This window comes from Nothoprocta perdicaria, unplaced genomic scaffold (assembly GCF_003342845.1).
Source record: "Nothoprocta perdicaria isolate Ctin4 unplaced genomic scaffold, notPer1 scaffold_99, whole genome shotgun sequence".
Lineage (NCBI taxonomy): Eukaryota > Metazoa > Chordata > Aves > Tinamiformes > Tinamidae > Nothoprocta > Nothoprocta perdicaria.
The window spans coordinates 723,105-738,384 of NW_020456298.1; the positions used below are offsets into that span (position 1 = coordinate 723,105).

At 42.2% G+C, this 15,280-nt stretch overlaps 1 protein-coding gene across 1 annotated transcript; it reads left to right on the forward strand.

Annotated features, from left to right (window-relative positions):
- Nucleotides 1-9,391: 9,391 nt before the first annotated feature.
- FAM89A (family with sequence similarity 89 member A) lies at nt 9,392-14,826 on the forward strand. The gene is made up of 2 exons (XM_026053359.1): nt 9,392-9,640; nt 12,862-14,826. The coding sequence occupies exons 1-2, from the start codon at nt 9,392-9,394 to the stop codon at nt 13,018-13,020; spliced, it is 408 nt and encodes a 135-aa protein (XP_025909144.1). The 3' UTR covers nt 13,021-14,826.
- The last annotated feature ends 454 nt before the right edge of the window (nt 14,827-15,280 follow it).

Below are 15,280 nucleotides of genomic sequence, written 5' to 3' on the forward strand. Positions count from 1 at the left end.
CGGTTTTATTTCAACACCTTGCAGTGCCTCGGCTGCATAATCTCTGTGGGACTTGCAGCCCAGCTTTTGGAGAATCCTGTTCTCAATCAGTGCAAGCATTAGAGTATGAGCAATCAGCACAGCCAGCTTCTCCGCTTGGCTCCCTCRGTCAGGTCCCGAGTCACTTGTCCATCCCTCTTCTGCAAAACACCAACTCCAGTGCCCGTCTTCAGTGGGAGCGAAGCTGGGGAGCTGTGCTCAGCTCTGCTAGCAGGTGAAATGCAGCCCTTGGCACAGGGCAGAACGAGACCTCTGTCCCACATGGTGCAAACCCAGTTGAGCTCGTCCTGGGAGACTGAGCACCGCTTGTAGCATGAGCAGGACACACGAACGCCTTCTGTGTGCAGCTTACCTTAGTCTTAAAGCCCCTCCAAATCCCCTCTACAGCTGAAGTCAGGGGTGAGACTGTCACTGATGGTAATGAGATTTGGATCAGACTTTGTGGGTCTCATCTGCATAGGCATCTGTAGAGGTCTCCTGAACATACTGRAAGCAACTTCCTTTGTAAATTTTCTTAAGTTTTTCACTATGGTCTTGCTGATATTTCATTGAATGGCTTACAAGTCATTCATTTTCAGAATCAACCTACAGCAGAGGTAGTCAAGTACTTAAGTTCTGAAATGATTAAAACTCATGGTATTTATAAGTTATTACTTGTTTATTTTCTGTTCTATGATAGTTCACCAACGTGATATAAACCTCTTGAGCTGTCTCAAAACAGAATTAGAGCAAGGAATGACGAAGCAGGAATAAAGTTTGTAAATATAAATGACTTCATCAAAAGAACAGATGTAAATAACCTGCCTTCAGAGCACTGACAGAATAATGTTGATTCTATTTTGAAAACTTACATAATAATATTTTGAAACAGAAAAGAACTAGTTTTATGTTATTTTCTGCTTACAGCTGAAAACTGACAGGAATTATGAAATAGGTCAAAGTTGTTTCAAGTCACTGAGATTCCAAAAACAAGTTTTAAAAACTCAGAATTAAAGAACATTTATACCCCCAAACATGATTAAGTAAAAAAGAAAAACTGAACTTAAAGCATACATACCTAGCACTAAAAATCTTATTTCTCACACTGTAGGTTTTTGTGGCCTTGAATAAATCACATTTTTCAAACATTGTTCCAGTTTAAAAGAAAAGCCAAGTGAGAAAGGAGACCTGAAAGGACAAAGTTGCATTTTCTTCTTAGATCTATAATTCAGAGCTGTAAAATATCTCTAACACTTTTGTATCATTAGCAGTCTTTTCAGATGCAAATGGAAATTAAGTTTGATAAGATGATTTCACTGTAAGTAAATACTCAGGATAATGTATTTTTTCTATTAGGTATATTTATACATCAGCATAAAGTTCCTTGTTATTGATACACAAAATGTACACAAATAAAGAAACAGCAATCCATGACACAATGAATTTATATAATGTCATGTTATCAAAATGTTCATTTCCATGGTAAGAGTCAGAATTGTTAGAAATCATATTTCTGATGATTTTGACTCAGGCAGTCTCTAYAGATCTGCATTTGCCTTCGCCTATTCAACAAAAAATGGGAAAGAATTCCTTAGTTCATTTCTATCCAGGCAAAACGATTCTCATTTTGTGCAACTTTTCAAAAATCCATGTTCTCTCCTTTGAACTTGTTTGCAGGCCTGTGTGTTCATGTCAGTGACTGATTAAGGCTGGAGTAATTTGCTTGATCCAATCTCATTTCCAGCACAGATGTTTGTTTTTTGCAGCTTCCCGTCTTTGTGGATACTTGCTATCACACTTCCCTCTGAAAGGGGGTTGGTTTGTTGTTTGGGGATTTTTTCTGTTTCCTTTTGCAGTCTTAACATATACTGTAGATTGCTTTTAGCTTTAGGCTCTGTCTATGCCATGTTCCAGATGGCATCGTTAAAAAATGGCAACGTAATGACTGGATTATTATWCAGTTTGATCCTGCCACACGTGACTTGTCTCCAATGACACAACAGGTGCCTAAAGTATAAGTAGAAATCTTTGTAGCCCTGAATAACTCTCACTTGGCAATTACGGCTGCTAGTGTTACAGCCCTTCTCCAGCAGCACTGCCAGGGAAGAACAACTCTGGAAAGCAAATGAAGCTGGTGGGACTTTGGAGAGGTAAGATAGGCTGAGCCTGGGGTGCCCCACGCCCGGTCTAGGTCTCTGCCTGAGACAAGGATGTCCGTCTGGAGGAAGTGGAGAGGGATGCACTTGGGAGGAACACAGGAGCTCAGGCTGTGAGGGCAGCGGCCTCCCCCTTGGCAGCCGAATTCTCGTGTGGAAGGAGGAGTCAGAGAAGAAACCACTCAGTTTGCAGAGAGGCWTTTCTGATATGGAAAGAGAAAAGAAAGGTGACCTGTTCTCATATACTATGGGAAATGTGATCTGCTTAGCTGCCATTTCTCAGGCAGGTTCATGCCAGGTTAGAAGCTGATATCACAGGTATTTAGGTGAAGAAGTTCCTTGCAAGTATTACGTTTACTGCATATATTTAAGTTTTAAATACTAGTACTGCTTTAAATATATTCCTTTGCCTAAACCATTACAAAAATTCAATCCCGCAGACTAACTAAGGGGCAGATTTATTGCTGTTCAGGTGTCACATACTAGAATGGTGCAAGAAACAATGACCTAGTAGAACATCTGCCCCTGAGCCAGTAATCACGGAGTGCCCCTGCACTGAATTTAGGGGTCACTGCGTTGCTGAATGTGCTGTTCTTGCATGAAATATGAAACCAAAATTCTAATCACATGTTGGCCATTAAATAACTGATGACAGTTTTCATCAGAGACTCACAATGGCGTTGCTCCTCTAACTGTGCCAGGTAATTACATTCTATCTATCTAAATGAACTTTCAATTACACAGAGTACTTTTCTCCTCTAAGCTGTTTAGAGATAATTTTATGCACTGTTAAACCATCACCCTTGTCCCACCTCAGAGGTGGCTGAATTTCAGTATTAGGTAAAGAGATCGAGGTACCTATGAGCATCCCTGACTGCGGTTCCACAAGCTTTGGCCCAGCCTCTATGCAGGTTCAGAACTGAGAGTTCCCAGGCATAACTCCAGCCTTGCTGATTCTGTGCCGAGCTGCCAGAAGGAAGAATATCTGCTCAAATCTATTAATCATTTCCCCTGTGATAGTTTGAATAGGAATAGACTGTTTCAGGTAGTACTCTAGTACAGGCATGTGATAACAGAATGTGGCCAAACTGCAATGAAAGATTCTGATTTTTATGGCCTCAGACTTGCATTTGATTATACAGAAATGCATTGCAGGCACAAATGTGTCTACTTGCATTTGTGGAAGGAGGTCATTTTTCAAGAACACAGACACATCTAAACATAAAATTATGCCACCCAAGAGCAAGCATTATAGTCATTCATAGCTGAAGAGAGCATTCATCTTGAGAGAAGCATAAGCCACATCTGCCTTAAGGAGCTATGTTATCTAACTCATTCATGTATACAGACAGTAAAAAATGTATATACACATTTACTTAGAGGAGAACACAGAAAAAGGAARGAAGAGATATGATCTCTTTATTAATATTATTTGAACATAATAGTATATAGAAACTTCCACATTCGCTTACAGCTGAACAATAACCACATTTTGCAGAAAAACAAGTAATTCCTTTCAAGAATAACTACTACTCCCCATCAGAAAATGCTTCAGGACAGATATCAAATTGCCAGAGAATGTGAGTGCTGGGTACTCCATAAGCACAAATCATCCTTACTCCTCCTGCACATCAGCACTCATCCCCTTTTCAGCAGCACTTAATTTCTGCCATGCAGTTTTGCCTGCAGATTTAGAACTTCCATCATGTTCACCTCAGATAACCTCAGCAGAGCTCTGAGAGCATCCTCAAGATTTGACCCCAATGCAGATCTCCCTGAAGGAAAGAGTCTGCTCAGTGTCACTAGGATAATAAGACAAATACCTTTAAAGCCTGTAGCTCTGATCTCCTGGCTATCTGCTTTCAGTAATCAGATTCTGGAAAGCTGTTGCTGTAAGTCAAGTATGTACTGCTAAGAGTAAGAAGCTTGTTGTTGTGAGGCTAACACACTGAACTGAAGAGCAGCAGTGTTAACTAGCCCTCAAGCTGTCATTTTGAATAGACAAATGTTTTTCTACCTCAAAGCATATAAGAACTGTATCAGAGTCATAGGAGGAAAAAAATCCAAAGGTAGTTTGAAGCCCTTTTTTTCCCTTGGTAATTCTGACACAGGAGAAAGAGRCTAAAGGGAGGTGTTCAAAGCCATTAACAGCTGTGTGCGTGAGGCTATTTTATTATATAATTACCTCACAAAATTCTGCTGTGCTCTTTCACGCCCGTGACTTTTCAGATAGTACTGAAATGATTAATTCCTACAATACGCCATTGTTTCCCATTCCATTTCAGTGGACTTGTTTTTGCCAGCTGATATGAAACACTGAAATGGCTGTTCTTTCTAATCACAAAGGAACRCTGAAGACAAGTACACTGCATTAATATGAATGTGGTGTGGTTTAAATGACAAATCTATTTTCTAGTAGAGTTAATGTAATGAGGAAAAATCTATGAGAGTGGAGAGGTAAAAAGAAAAGACTCATACTATTACATCTAATTTAATAAASTGTGAGGACAAAGTGAAGAGATTTTAAAACCAGGGTTGCAGTGGAAAGTGATGTGCTGTGAAGATTTATGGTTTGATCTAAGGTTAAACAGGTACATAAACAAGCTAGGCTTTGGCAACATCAGGAAAATAAATCRTTGGCTGTCTTAACTATAAGCCCTTTCTATTTTACTTACCTTATCAGTCCAAGTCTGTGTTTCTTCTGGGCATGATCCTTCCTATGATACTAAATCATAAGTTCTGACATGAAAGCACCAACTCATTTTTTGTCTTTTATCTCTGCAGCACAAACCAGGAGTATTTGGTAACTGATTCCAATGTGTGGGGAGAATCACACCGATAGTCACTGCCAAAACATGCCTGGTTATTTGCCACAGATGCAAATTGGAAAGAAATAAAGAAAGAAACAAAGAAAGAAAGAAAAAAAGAGAGAAAGAGACTGAGAGAAGAAAATACCTGCATGCACATTACATCACAGCTAGCTGCAGGAGGCCTTCAGTARTGAACTTGTTTCTCATATATACTTAGAGACCTGTAAGTACCAGTCCCTACATTCAACTGCTCTCATGCTTGCTTCCTTCTGTATCTATTGTCCTTGCTTTGCACAGTCCTAGCCAGCCTCCCATAGTATCTAGCTGTTCCTCAAAAAAAATCCTTCTCTCTTGATAGCAAAATTTGGGGTTTTTTTTATTGTTGATGAAAGAGATGAAAGAATTAGCAGCCTGACTTCACTACAGAGGGATAAAGGACAGATTTAGATGGCAAAGAGARGCCGAGGAAGACAGCAGTGACAATGCATGTGTGGCAGCTGGAAAAACAGGGACAAAAGTAGAAGGCAGGGACAGGAACTACGGGGCCAGGGACAATAAGCTAAGTGACAATAGCGTGGAGCAGGGGCCATGCAAGGAAAAGGATAGGAACTGGTGAAAACAACAGCAACAAGGGCAAGAAGAACAGGGTGGGAGAACAAGTGGTTTATAGCCTCAAGAAAACATTTCTCCAAGAAATTCAAACTGAGCCAAAATGGAAAAGTGAAGCACATGCTGCTAATTGTCTACCTGTTTTTCATATTTTTCCATAGTTTGTGATACCTTGTGATACTAACTTGCAATCATGATTGCAAGTTAGTGCAAAATGAGACATCTTGCAAAACAAATAGGACATAAAAAYGCTGATGGCATTGACAGCAGAGCGCTGGTGCTCTTGGTTTGGTGAGTTTAGGACACCCCTGCAGCACAGCGGACAAAGTCCAACCTTAGCCACATCACTGCAAAGTCTGGAGGTTTAGTTTAAATCACTCATGGAGGTGCCTGAGCGAAGGTGCTGCTCTGCTCAGGGAGGCTCAAGCTGCCAGCCCACGTCCTCCTGTCAGTTCTGTTGCGGGGAGCCACATTCAACTAAAGGGGCTAAACAGACATTTTGGGGCTGCTACATCAAACTGCTGCAGCAGCCCCAAAATGCAGATTTATGTTCAATGCCCTAAGAATCAACCCTAAGAATCAGAAAGCAGCCGTTTAAAATTAATAGATTTTTTTTACCATGACAAACTTTAAGTTCCTAGTGTCTTTGTTTCCTATACTAGGGATAATAATACCATCTTCTATCACAGCATTGTCATAAAGATGAATTAATTAGCATTTGTAGGTAAGTCAGGTACCATAGGGCAGAACATTGCAGAAAAGACAGCAAGAAATCATCTTAATTTRTCAATTCAAGCCATGCTGTAATGAGCACAGATCACCACCACACTTGGAAAGAGGAATAATTTTAGGTGATGTACAAGCATGATATGATAAACATGCAGTGATACACAAGCACCGTGTATCCTCTTCATGAATCAAGAAAGGAAATCAATTGCTTATGAATACATAATTAAAAAATACCATAATACATCTGCATCAGAAATGGGAGAGAACACTTCTATTCTGGCAGTACTTAAAACCTCATGGCATAAGTTAGATACATTTTTAATGTATTTTTTAGGTAATGTCCTTAACAAAGGATAGTTAAGAACAGTAACACATTTCTGTAGTTCAATTTAAACAACAGTGATGACTGAGGGATTTATACAGTTAAAGAAAGCTTATTCCATAAGCGAAAGACATAATTGCAAAAGACTCCAGCTTCCATTACCACCACGTCATAACTAGGTCAGACTAAATAAAGCAGTTGATTTAGATCTTCAAGGATAGCTATGAATTTAATATGAATAGGGGCTAGATAAGGTTGCCAACCGAGAGGAGAGTCAGTCAGAACCAGAAAAGTAAACTGTTTGACTTTTCGGTTGAAAAAGTTGTGCACTAAGACAGCAAAAAGATTTCTACAATGGTAACGATACAGCAGCAAGGTGTCTAGAGAACCCGAGTGTGAAAAATACCCTTACTTAAGATCTAATATGATCAGACAAGTATTTTTTAACAAAAAAACCCCATACTAATCTAGATAAAACTAGTGTAGATAAAAAAAAAAAAAAAAGAGAATATTGGCAAGCTTTTCCAAATAGCTGCTATCTGATAAAGAGGGGTGTCAGAATGGGAGCGAATAAATGCATCCACTAACAGGCAGGATTATACAAGGCCTATATCCTTAGCAAATGGAATCAGTATTTTTGCTCTCCTGTGCTCTTGGCCTAGAGGGAAGAGGGTTTTGTTCATGTTTCTAATCTACCATAGGAATGGTTTTAACTGTGTTCAGTTTCATAAAAGCTCGCAGCACTATTTTATCTTTCATAATCAACCTTCTGGCAGAAGTGGCATCATGATAAAGGGGAAGAAAAAAATCTTCTTGAGTCTAATCTACAAAGCACTAAAATGTAGATCAGATTTGTTTTGAAGTCAGTCCCCCAAGTAGCATGTAAATACAAATTGGCAAAGATTCCTCCACTGTAAGCTGGCTTAAAACAATTGCCACAAACTTTGATAAGATTTAAACCATGAAAAAGCCACGTGAGTTCTAAAGAAAACCTAATAATAATGAAGAGGTTTAGCTCAAATATTAAAAGTATCATATCTGGGTTATTTCTTGAACAGAGAGCTCCAAAACCAAACTAGCCTTCTGGGGACAGGACTGCTCCTCTTCACTCTTGTTTCTAACAAACTGGCCTTGCAATGGCAAAGTGTTCCTGCAACCCCAGCTTTGTAGGCTTCCTTCATCCTGACTTTTCAGTCTTAGCTGTGATAAAAATACTGAAAGATCTTCAGTATCTTTCTGCCACACTTAACAGTGACAGAAATTTTAACAGCTAATGTGGGGTATAGCAATACTACAAGAAAGTGCCAGCTCTGCTCTATTTGAGGTCAAGAAACTTCTTTCACAGAGATTAACATTTCTCGTTTTTCAAATATTCACTTGCCTTGATGTTTTGTGAACCTCATAAAGATGCAAGGTCAGATTGATAATCCAAATTTGGCACAATTTGTTCAACAGATTGCAGAGATGCAACCCTGTCAGGAAAAAAAAAAAAAAAAAAAAAAAAAGATACTTCTTATGATTGGCAGATTCTAACACAATGCACAGACCCTAAAAATGAAGCAGTGGCTTTAATTAGCCCCAAATATCACTTGGCATTTACCACAGATGGCATCTGCTGCATGCTACAATAAGCAACACTGAAAGGACACATATGAAGATCCATTACCCTGTGCCTGCCGGCCAAAAAGAAATCCTAACTTCTGCTTAGGTGCACTGTGTCTTCAGGGGGACGGGAGTTACTCCTGCTGCTTCTGTGCAGAGGCTTCCGYGGAGCAACCGAGGTGTCACCTCGAAACCAACCAGCTGCAAAGATAAGGCAAGTGGAAATGGTCTTTCAATTCATCTGTCTCAAAGCAGATTTGGGGATGAGACTTGGAAACAGGAGTTCTGCATAGCAGCAGACTCATGAGGGATGAGAGTAGGAGACAAGGGGCACAGCAAGCGCACGCGAGAGGTGACACACAGCGGTTGTATTCCCATGGCGCGGGAATGAATTCCCATGGCGCGGGAGTTTGGGCTGTGCCAGCAGCTCCAGGAGCCTACTGGCCACACTCTGCCCCCAAGGCCTCTCAGCTCATTCCTGCCCCATGCTGCAGCCGGGCGCTGGTTTATGGACAAACTTGGAGCAAAACCACGATTCCCAGTTCGGATGGAGCGATGCGGCTCTCAGAGCACATAYGCAGGTGCGTGACAGGAGCGCAGCRCTTGAAACGCTTCTGAGCGGCATTTAACTGTAAGGGTGGCAGGAGAAACACGATTCGGGAGAATCGGGGGATGCAGCGACCAGGAACGGTAACTTTTCTTTTCAGGGGGGCCTTTCTGTGTCCAGAGATGGCCAAAATGACACCCTCCTCCCGAAAATAAAATAAAATAAAATAAATAAAATAAAATAAAATAAAATAAAATAAAATAAAATAAAATAAAATAAAATAAAATAAAACAAAACAAAATAAAACAAAACAAAATAAAACAAAATTAAACAAAACAAAAGGCTCACACGGGCAGCGCGGCCGGCGGCGGCGCTGGCGGCGGGGCCCGCAGAGCGGTGCCGCGCGCTGGCCGCCCGGCTGAAGGAGGAGGAGGAGGGCGGCGCGCGCGCCCGCAAGGACAGGTGGGTGCCCCCCTCGGCGGGGGCGGGGCGCGCTCGGCGGCGCCTCCCGCGGCGCGGCGGGGCAGGGACGGGGACGGGGAGAGGGGCAGGGAGAGGGAGAGGGGCGGCTCTTCTCGCTCGCCGCCGCCGCCGCAGCATGAGCGGCTCGGGGCTGCTGGGGCCCGGCGGCGCGCCGGGGCTGCCGCCGCTGCCCAAGAGCCTCAGCGGGCTGCTCAACTCCTCGTCGTCGGGCGGCGGCCAGGGCGGCCGCTGGCGCGACCTGGAGCGGCTCTACGCGCAGAAGTCGCGCATCCAGGACGAGCTGAGCGGCGGCGGCCGCGGCTCGCCGCGCCCGCCCAAGCCTCCCAACCTGGACGCGGCGCTCGCCCTGCTCCGCAAGGAGATGGTGAGCGCGCCGGGCCGCGGCCTGGCGCCGGGCGGGGGGGCGGGAGGCGCCGCGCTGCGCGGAGCGGCGGCGCCAACGGCCGCGGGGCGGGGCGGGGCGGCCGTTTAACGGCCGGAAGGGCCCCCCGCGCTGCGGCCGCCGCCGCCGCCTCGCTCGGCACGGCACGGCGAGGCGTCGCCGCTGGCAGCGCGCGGCCTCGGGCAGCGGCGCTCCGCGTTTATCACTGAGAGTTTATTACGGAGAGTTTTGCGTTTATTACTTGTTTTATTGTGTTTTATTTTTCCTTCCTTCCGTCCTCTGAAAGTTAAGGCTTGCATGGAACGAGCGCTGCCTTCAGGGACGTCCGTTTGAACCTGCCACCCATTTCAAAACATCGGGGTTCAAAAAAAAAAAAATAGAAAAAAAAAATGGCATGGATTCCTTTGGTTCCTTCGATGAAGCGTGCTCCAGCACGCCGTGCCCTCAGAAGGCTTTGTTTTGGTTTGCTGGCGTTTTCCGTAGGACAGCGCCCAGCCGTGTGGTCACCTTGGCATTAAGCTAGGTCCGGTGTCGGYGTTCACCAGTTCCAGGGGCCATTGGAGCAGCCTTGGCCTCATGTGGTTGCGGATCCCCTCGTGGGGTGATAGCGCCCGGAGCTGCCACCTCTGGGTGCACAAGGTGCCCGAGGCGCCTGCGGAGCGGCAAGGAGTGGCTGCTATCCTCCCTAACGAGAGTCAAACGCAGCACTCCAGCACTCGTGCTAAGAACCCAACTTCTGTTAATGAAAAACCAAGTGAGATGCTCGTTAAAGTCGCTTGGCGCTAGGATTCCCCTTTGATCCTCTGTTATCATTGAGGATGATTTGATAAATTGATGATTTTCCCGGGGGAGGGTGGGGGGAGGTGTTTTACCTCCTGACGCATTAAAGACTCGCTCGTAAATAGAGCAAGAGTCTCTTCTGTGCCAGGTGTACTTTTTTTGAGGCAAATTAAAGAGGCTCTTGCATACAAATAGTCTGCCTTTCATTAGGTGAATAATAGCACATGGTTATTAATACCGAACACTTCCTTGCACAAGGCAGAGATAAAATATCCATTGAGTAATGAGGTGAAACATTTAATGATGGGTTGGTATGGGAAAGAAGGACATAGCAGCATCTTTCCATGTACGGTCAAGCAATATGCCCTGCGTGGGTTTCAGAATAGCAAAGTGGTGGAGTTAGACCCTTTGTWAGGGGAGGGATGAAATAAAAGGTGACCTTAGAAGTGGGATTCTCTGCTCRTGAGGTAGAGTGGATTGCACGGGGCTGTGGGCAAGGTTGTCCGGCAGCTCTCGTGATAAAACTTGAGTCAGATGCAGATTAGCTAGGATTAACAACTTAATGCTTGTCGAGAAAGCTCCGACATTTCTTGGGGGTTTTGCTGTCTCAGGGACCACTCTCGAGATGCCAAGAGCTTGAGGCTGTGTTTCTCTTTGCCAGATTTACTSTTTGATTGCTTGACACTAGTGATGAACACAGACAAATAAAGAATATTAAATATAACTCTGTTAAGGCTGGTTAAATTAACTCTGTTGGACAGCTTCTAGTTTTGAGATTGCAGAATTGATCTTGACAGAATGTCTTAAGGTGTTTTTACCTAGCTGAGATAGGAAATCTGTTTTAGAAGTTTGTAATGCYTTCCTTACAAGACAAACATCTTGTGTCTGGAATCTCGTCKGTCTCMAASTTGAATATTTTCTTKCTCAATTCATACCCATTACTTTTAATGGCTTTTTGAACAGTTCTTCACCACAGCTTTGTTGTCCTTCAAACATTTAGCTCTGATGCAAGTCTGCTTAATCATTCTCATGTTTATATGTCATAGTATTAAGCCCAGTTTCACAGAATACTTTTATTCCAGGTRAGTAGTTTGTTTAAATGGAGTAAACAAAAGTTCATTAACTGCCTCCTTCACAGGTGGACATTCAGACTTTAGGCTTGGGCAGGTAAGCCCTCATTAGCTTAACGAGTCTGAAGAAATTACTTCAGCAGGACTTGAGTGGATGGAGGTGTTTGGACATAGTACCAGTATCCTTCTGTGATATCAAGCATCCCCTAAGAATTCCTTCCRAAGGAGATTGGCACAAGTGCTGGTTTCTCCTTACAGAAATACAGAGAAAGGAAGAGTTGTAGACAGCGTGTGGCCTCTCTGCAGCAAAAGCAGAGCAAAAAGCAAAGCAGGTCACATGTACTTGAACAATAAGGGGAGAGAAAGTGCTATTGTGCRTTAAAGAAAAAGATGCAGTTGAAAAGCAGCGTAGAGCTGGTTTGACTGTAATCTGATAGCAGCCAGCCTAACAYTTCATGACTTATTCCATGCTTTGGTGTAAAAAGCAGAAGCTTAACRCTTATTGTAAAACCTAGACAAGAAGAGCTGTGTCTTGAAATTGTTAAATTATATAGTTTTTAAATGTTCCTCCAAGAGTAAGATCTTGAACTAATATTTTTCTTCTTGTCTCCAGCTTCTGAAATATAAAGTGCTTAAATATGAAGCTAATCCATGTATCTCGAAGGGCAGCAGGATGACTCTTGACTAGCACGTGGAGATATTTGGAGATTTTTGCAGACAGCRATGCGTGCCCTTATCTCTCTTGACTTCAGTTCTGCTGCTTCCAAGCAGTGTGTACTCCATGGTGCTAGATGCACTTAGCTTTGTCCAAGGCAAACAAGGCAGCTGCCTGTATATGTCAATTATAGTAAATCATAGTAGGGCCATTACAGTYATGAAGTGGGAAAACAGTCTGCCACTTTTTATCCAGGGAATTTTATACATCTTTCCCCCACAGCATCATCGTTGTTTAACAAGCCACACAGTGATATTGGTAAAGTATGTCTTTTGCATAGTGAGGCATACAGAGCTTGAGTTTGTATGTCCTGTTCCAGATAGGATGGCCCTGGCAGCTAGTAGCTAAATAGGGCATGGTAAACGACTAGATTTTGAAGAACGCTTGGCCGGTGTTGTGTGCTGTAGCATCGCCGCGTCCCTTGTTCTTTCATCTGGTTTATCCTGTGGGGTGTCTGTCATCTTAGGAGATGAATTATGATTCCACATTTCCTAACTATTTAAGGTAAACAAGCGACTGCTCGCTCCTCTTGTTTAGCTATGAGAAATACACACAAAAAGCATCTTACTGCCAAGAAAATCATAATTGTAACCTAAACATTTATTTTTTTTCCCCATCCCCCCTCCCTCTCCCGTCAGGTCGGCCTTCGGCAGCTAGACATGTCCTTACTGTGTCAGCTCTACTCGCTGTATGAGTCCATTCAAGAATATAAAGGTGCTTGCCAAGCTGACTCGAGTGCAGACTGCACGTATGCTCTGGAAAATGGCTTTTTTGATGAAGAGGAGGAGTACTTCTAGGAACAAGAAGATGTTTCTCCGGGAAGATCTTTCGCCCTTCTCTCCCTAAAAAGCCATCGCTCGGAATGCCTGGAATCTGTACGGGCCCCTCTCCTTGTGGAGAACAGCCAGCTACCCCAAGTTGTGTTCAATTCCCTCCCTTCCGGCAGGCTGTCAGTGCGAGTTACACAGGCAAATACCACTTGAGGAAAGTGCTGTACTATAACTTCTGGAGAGTCCTCAGACATGTTTGACAAGAGTTTTCAATTTATTTTGCAAGGTGGGTGTTTTCAACTTACAGATGTTGGTAGCTTATAACTGGAATTTTAGTCGTAGCAGACAAGAGTGACTTCTGAGTTGTAATAACTTCTTAAGAGGGGAGGGAAGCCTCCACTGTGGTGTAAATAGCTATAGGTGACTTTTTTTTTKTTGTTCAACAGTACTGGTAAATGCTTTTTGAACAGGTATGTGGATGCATTCACATCCTCAGCTCTACTAAGCTAGTTCTGCCCTTATCAGCTGCATCCAGTTTTGAACTGGGTGGATTGTTTACACAGTTAAATTTTTTTTTCCTTATGCTGATTTTTGACTTATTTTTCCTTCTTCATAGCCTGAAAGCTCTACATTTAATAGTGAATGTTATCAGCAGCTTTTTTTTTTCTGTTGATTTAATTCACTTTCTTGGTACTGCCACTTGGCATTAACTTTTATACTATTGTCTGGATTTCTCGCATAAACATGGTTCTGTGACCTGCTAAAATCTGAAATGATTTCTTTGGCTTTTACTACACCAAAGAGTAAAAGCACAGTTTCAAACATAGTCTGTCTGCCACTGTGTGGCTTGGAATAACACGAACTCTTGTGCAAGTGTTCTCGATCATATGAAGAATAAGGAAAACCTCTCATATGACAAAATGGGACAAATTGCAATATTTTATACTGGGTGAACTTTTTTTTCTGTAAGGTAGACTACAGCTCTTTTTAAAATGCAAAATAAGTATTTTGAGCACATACTTTGCATATGTTAAAACTTTTTATACTAACTTGATCTTTGAAGTATAACTTATTTTTGTTTTAAGAACTTATTAAAGCACGTTAAGTTTTTATTATTTCATAGTGTGTATATGTAATGCTCAGCTATCTTGGAACATATGAGTTGCCAACTATCTTAGTCTTCACCCTTCTATTATTTTAAGTAAAATCTGCTCCCAACACATGACTTTAATTTCTTAAGTTTAATACTAAATATTGCTGTAAAACACAGTGCCTGAATCTTGACAGAAGCTAATAATTAAGGGCTTAAATCTCAAAGGGTTTTTGCATGGTTCACATCTGGTGCATATTCAGTTTRCAGAAGGAACTGAAGATCAAATTCTGGGGTAGCTCCTCCTAACTTTCAGCAAAGGCTATGATGTTGCAGTGATAAAAAGCAAAGAGCTCTAAGGTGGTATTTTAGTGCATTCTCTTAAAAAAAAACAGCTTATTTTACTGGAATTCAAGGGCAAGAAGAGTAAAGATTCTGTGCTGTATCTCTGTATGTAAGTTCTTAAACTAGTTTTGTGACAGTGTTGGATTTTTATGTTAAATTCTGATTGCTCATCCAAAATTAAAATGAATGATAAAGTTAACACAGATAATCCAAATGGCTATACCTATATTTAAATAAGTTGCCTGTGCTTATGTGTATGAATATATACACAGCTGTATGCTTTGACTTACGAATGTATCRGCTTTGAATATAATTTGCTGTGCTTTTGGTATTTATATGAGGCTTTTTCTAGTCTGTTGAAATACTGCTATTTTCTTGCTCTTTTCCCAAAATAAAAGCATGGTGTTTAGCATAACTTTTTTTTGAAGTTGTGTGTATTTTAATTTATCATTTTGGTAAATTAAAAAAAAGGAGAATCCCTAGGACTAATAATAGCATCTGTATGTGAGGCAAGCAGTGTTTAAATTTGAGTGGAAGAGGGTTCTACCTGCCTGTATCTGGAAAAAGAGTTTCCTGCTCCTGTCTCTGTTGGGTTTTATTTCTGAATTAAATAGGGGGGAGGCGGGGGAAATAATCTCTGCAAGAATTTAAGATTCTGTTCTACAAATCCTTACACGTTGCCATTCATAATAAGAGTCCCAGTGGTGTTGTCATCAGCATGTACCTGTGCAAAATTAGGAATATTCTCTTTTGTAAATGAAACAAAAGCAAAACAGTTCACGGTGCTAATTCTAGCATAGAATCACAGAATCCGCCCTCGTGCAGAGGGGAGCCTGGAAGGTCTGTTGGGTG

What these genes read in the sequence shown, in the direction of transcription:
- FAM89A (XM_026053359.1), top strand. Translation starts at nt 9,392, where the DNA reads ATGAGCGGCTCGGGGCTGCTGGGGCCCGGCGGCGCGCCGGGGCTGCCG. An exon ending in CCCTGCTCCGCAAGGAGATG is followed by an intron (nt 9,641 to 12,861) that starts GTGAGCGCGCCG and finishes CTCTCCCGTCAG; the next exon opens with GTCGGCCTTCGGCAGCTAGA.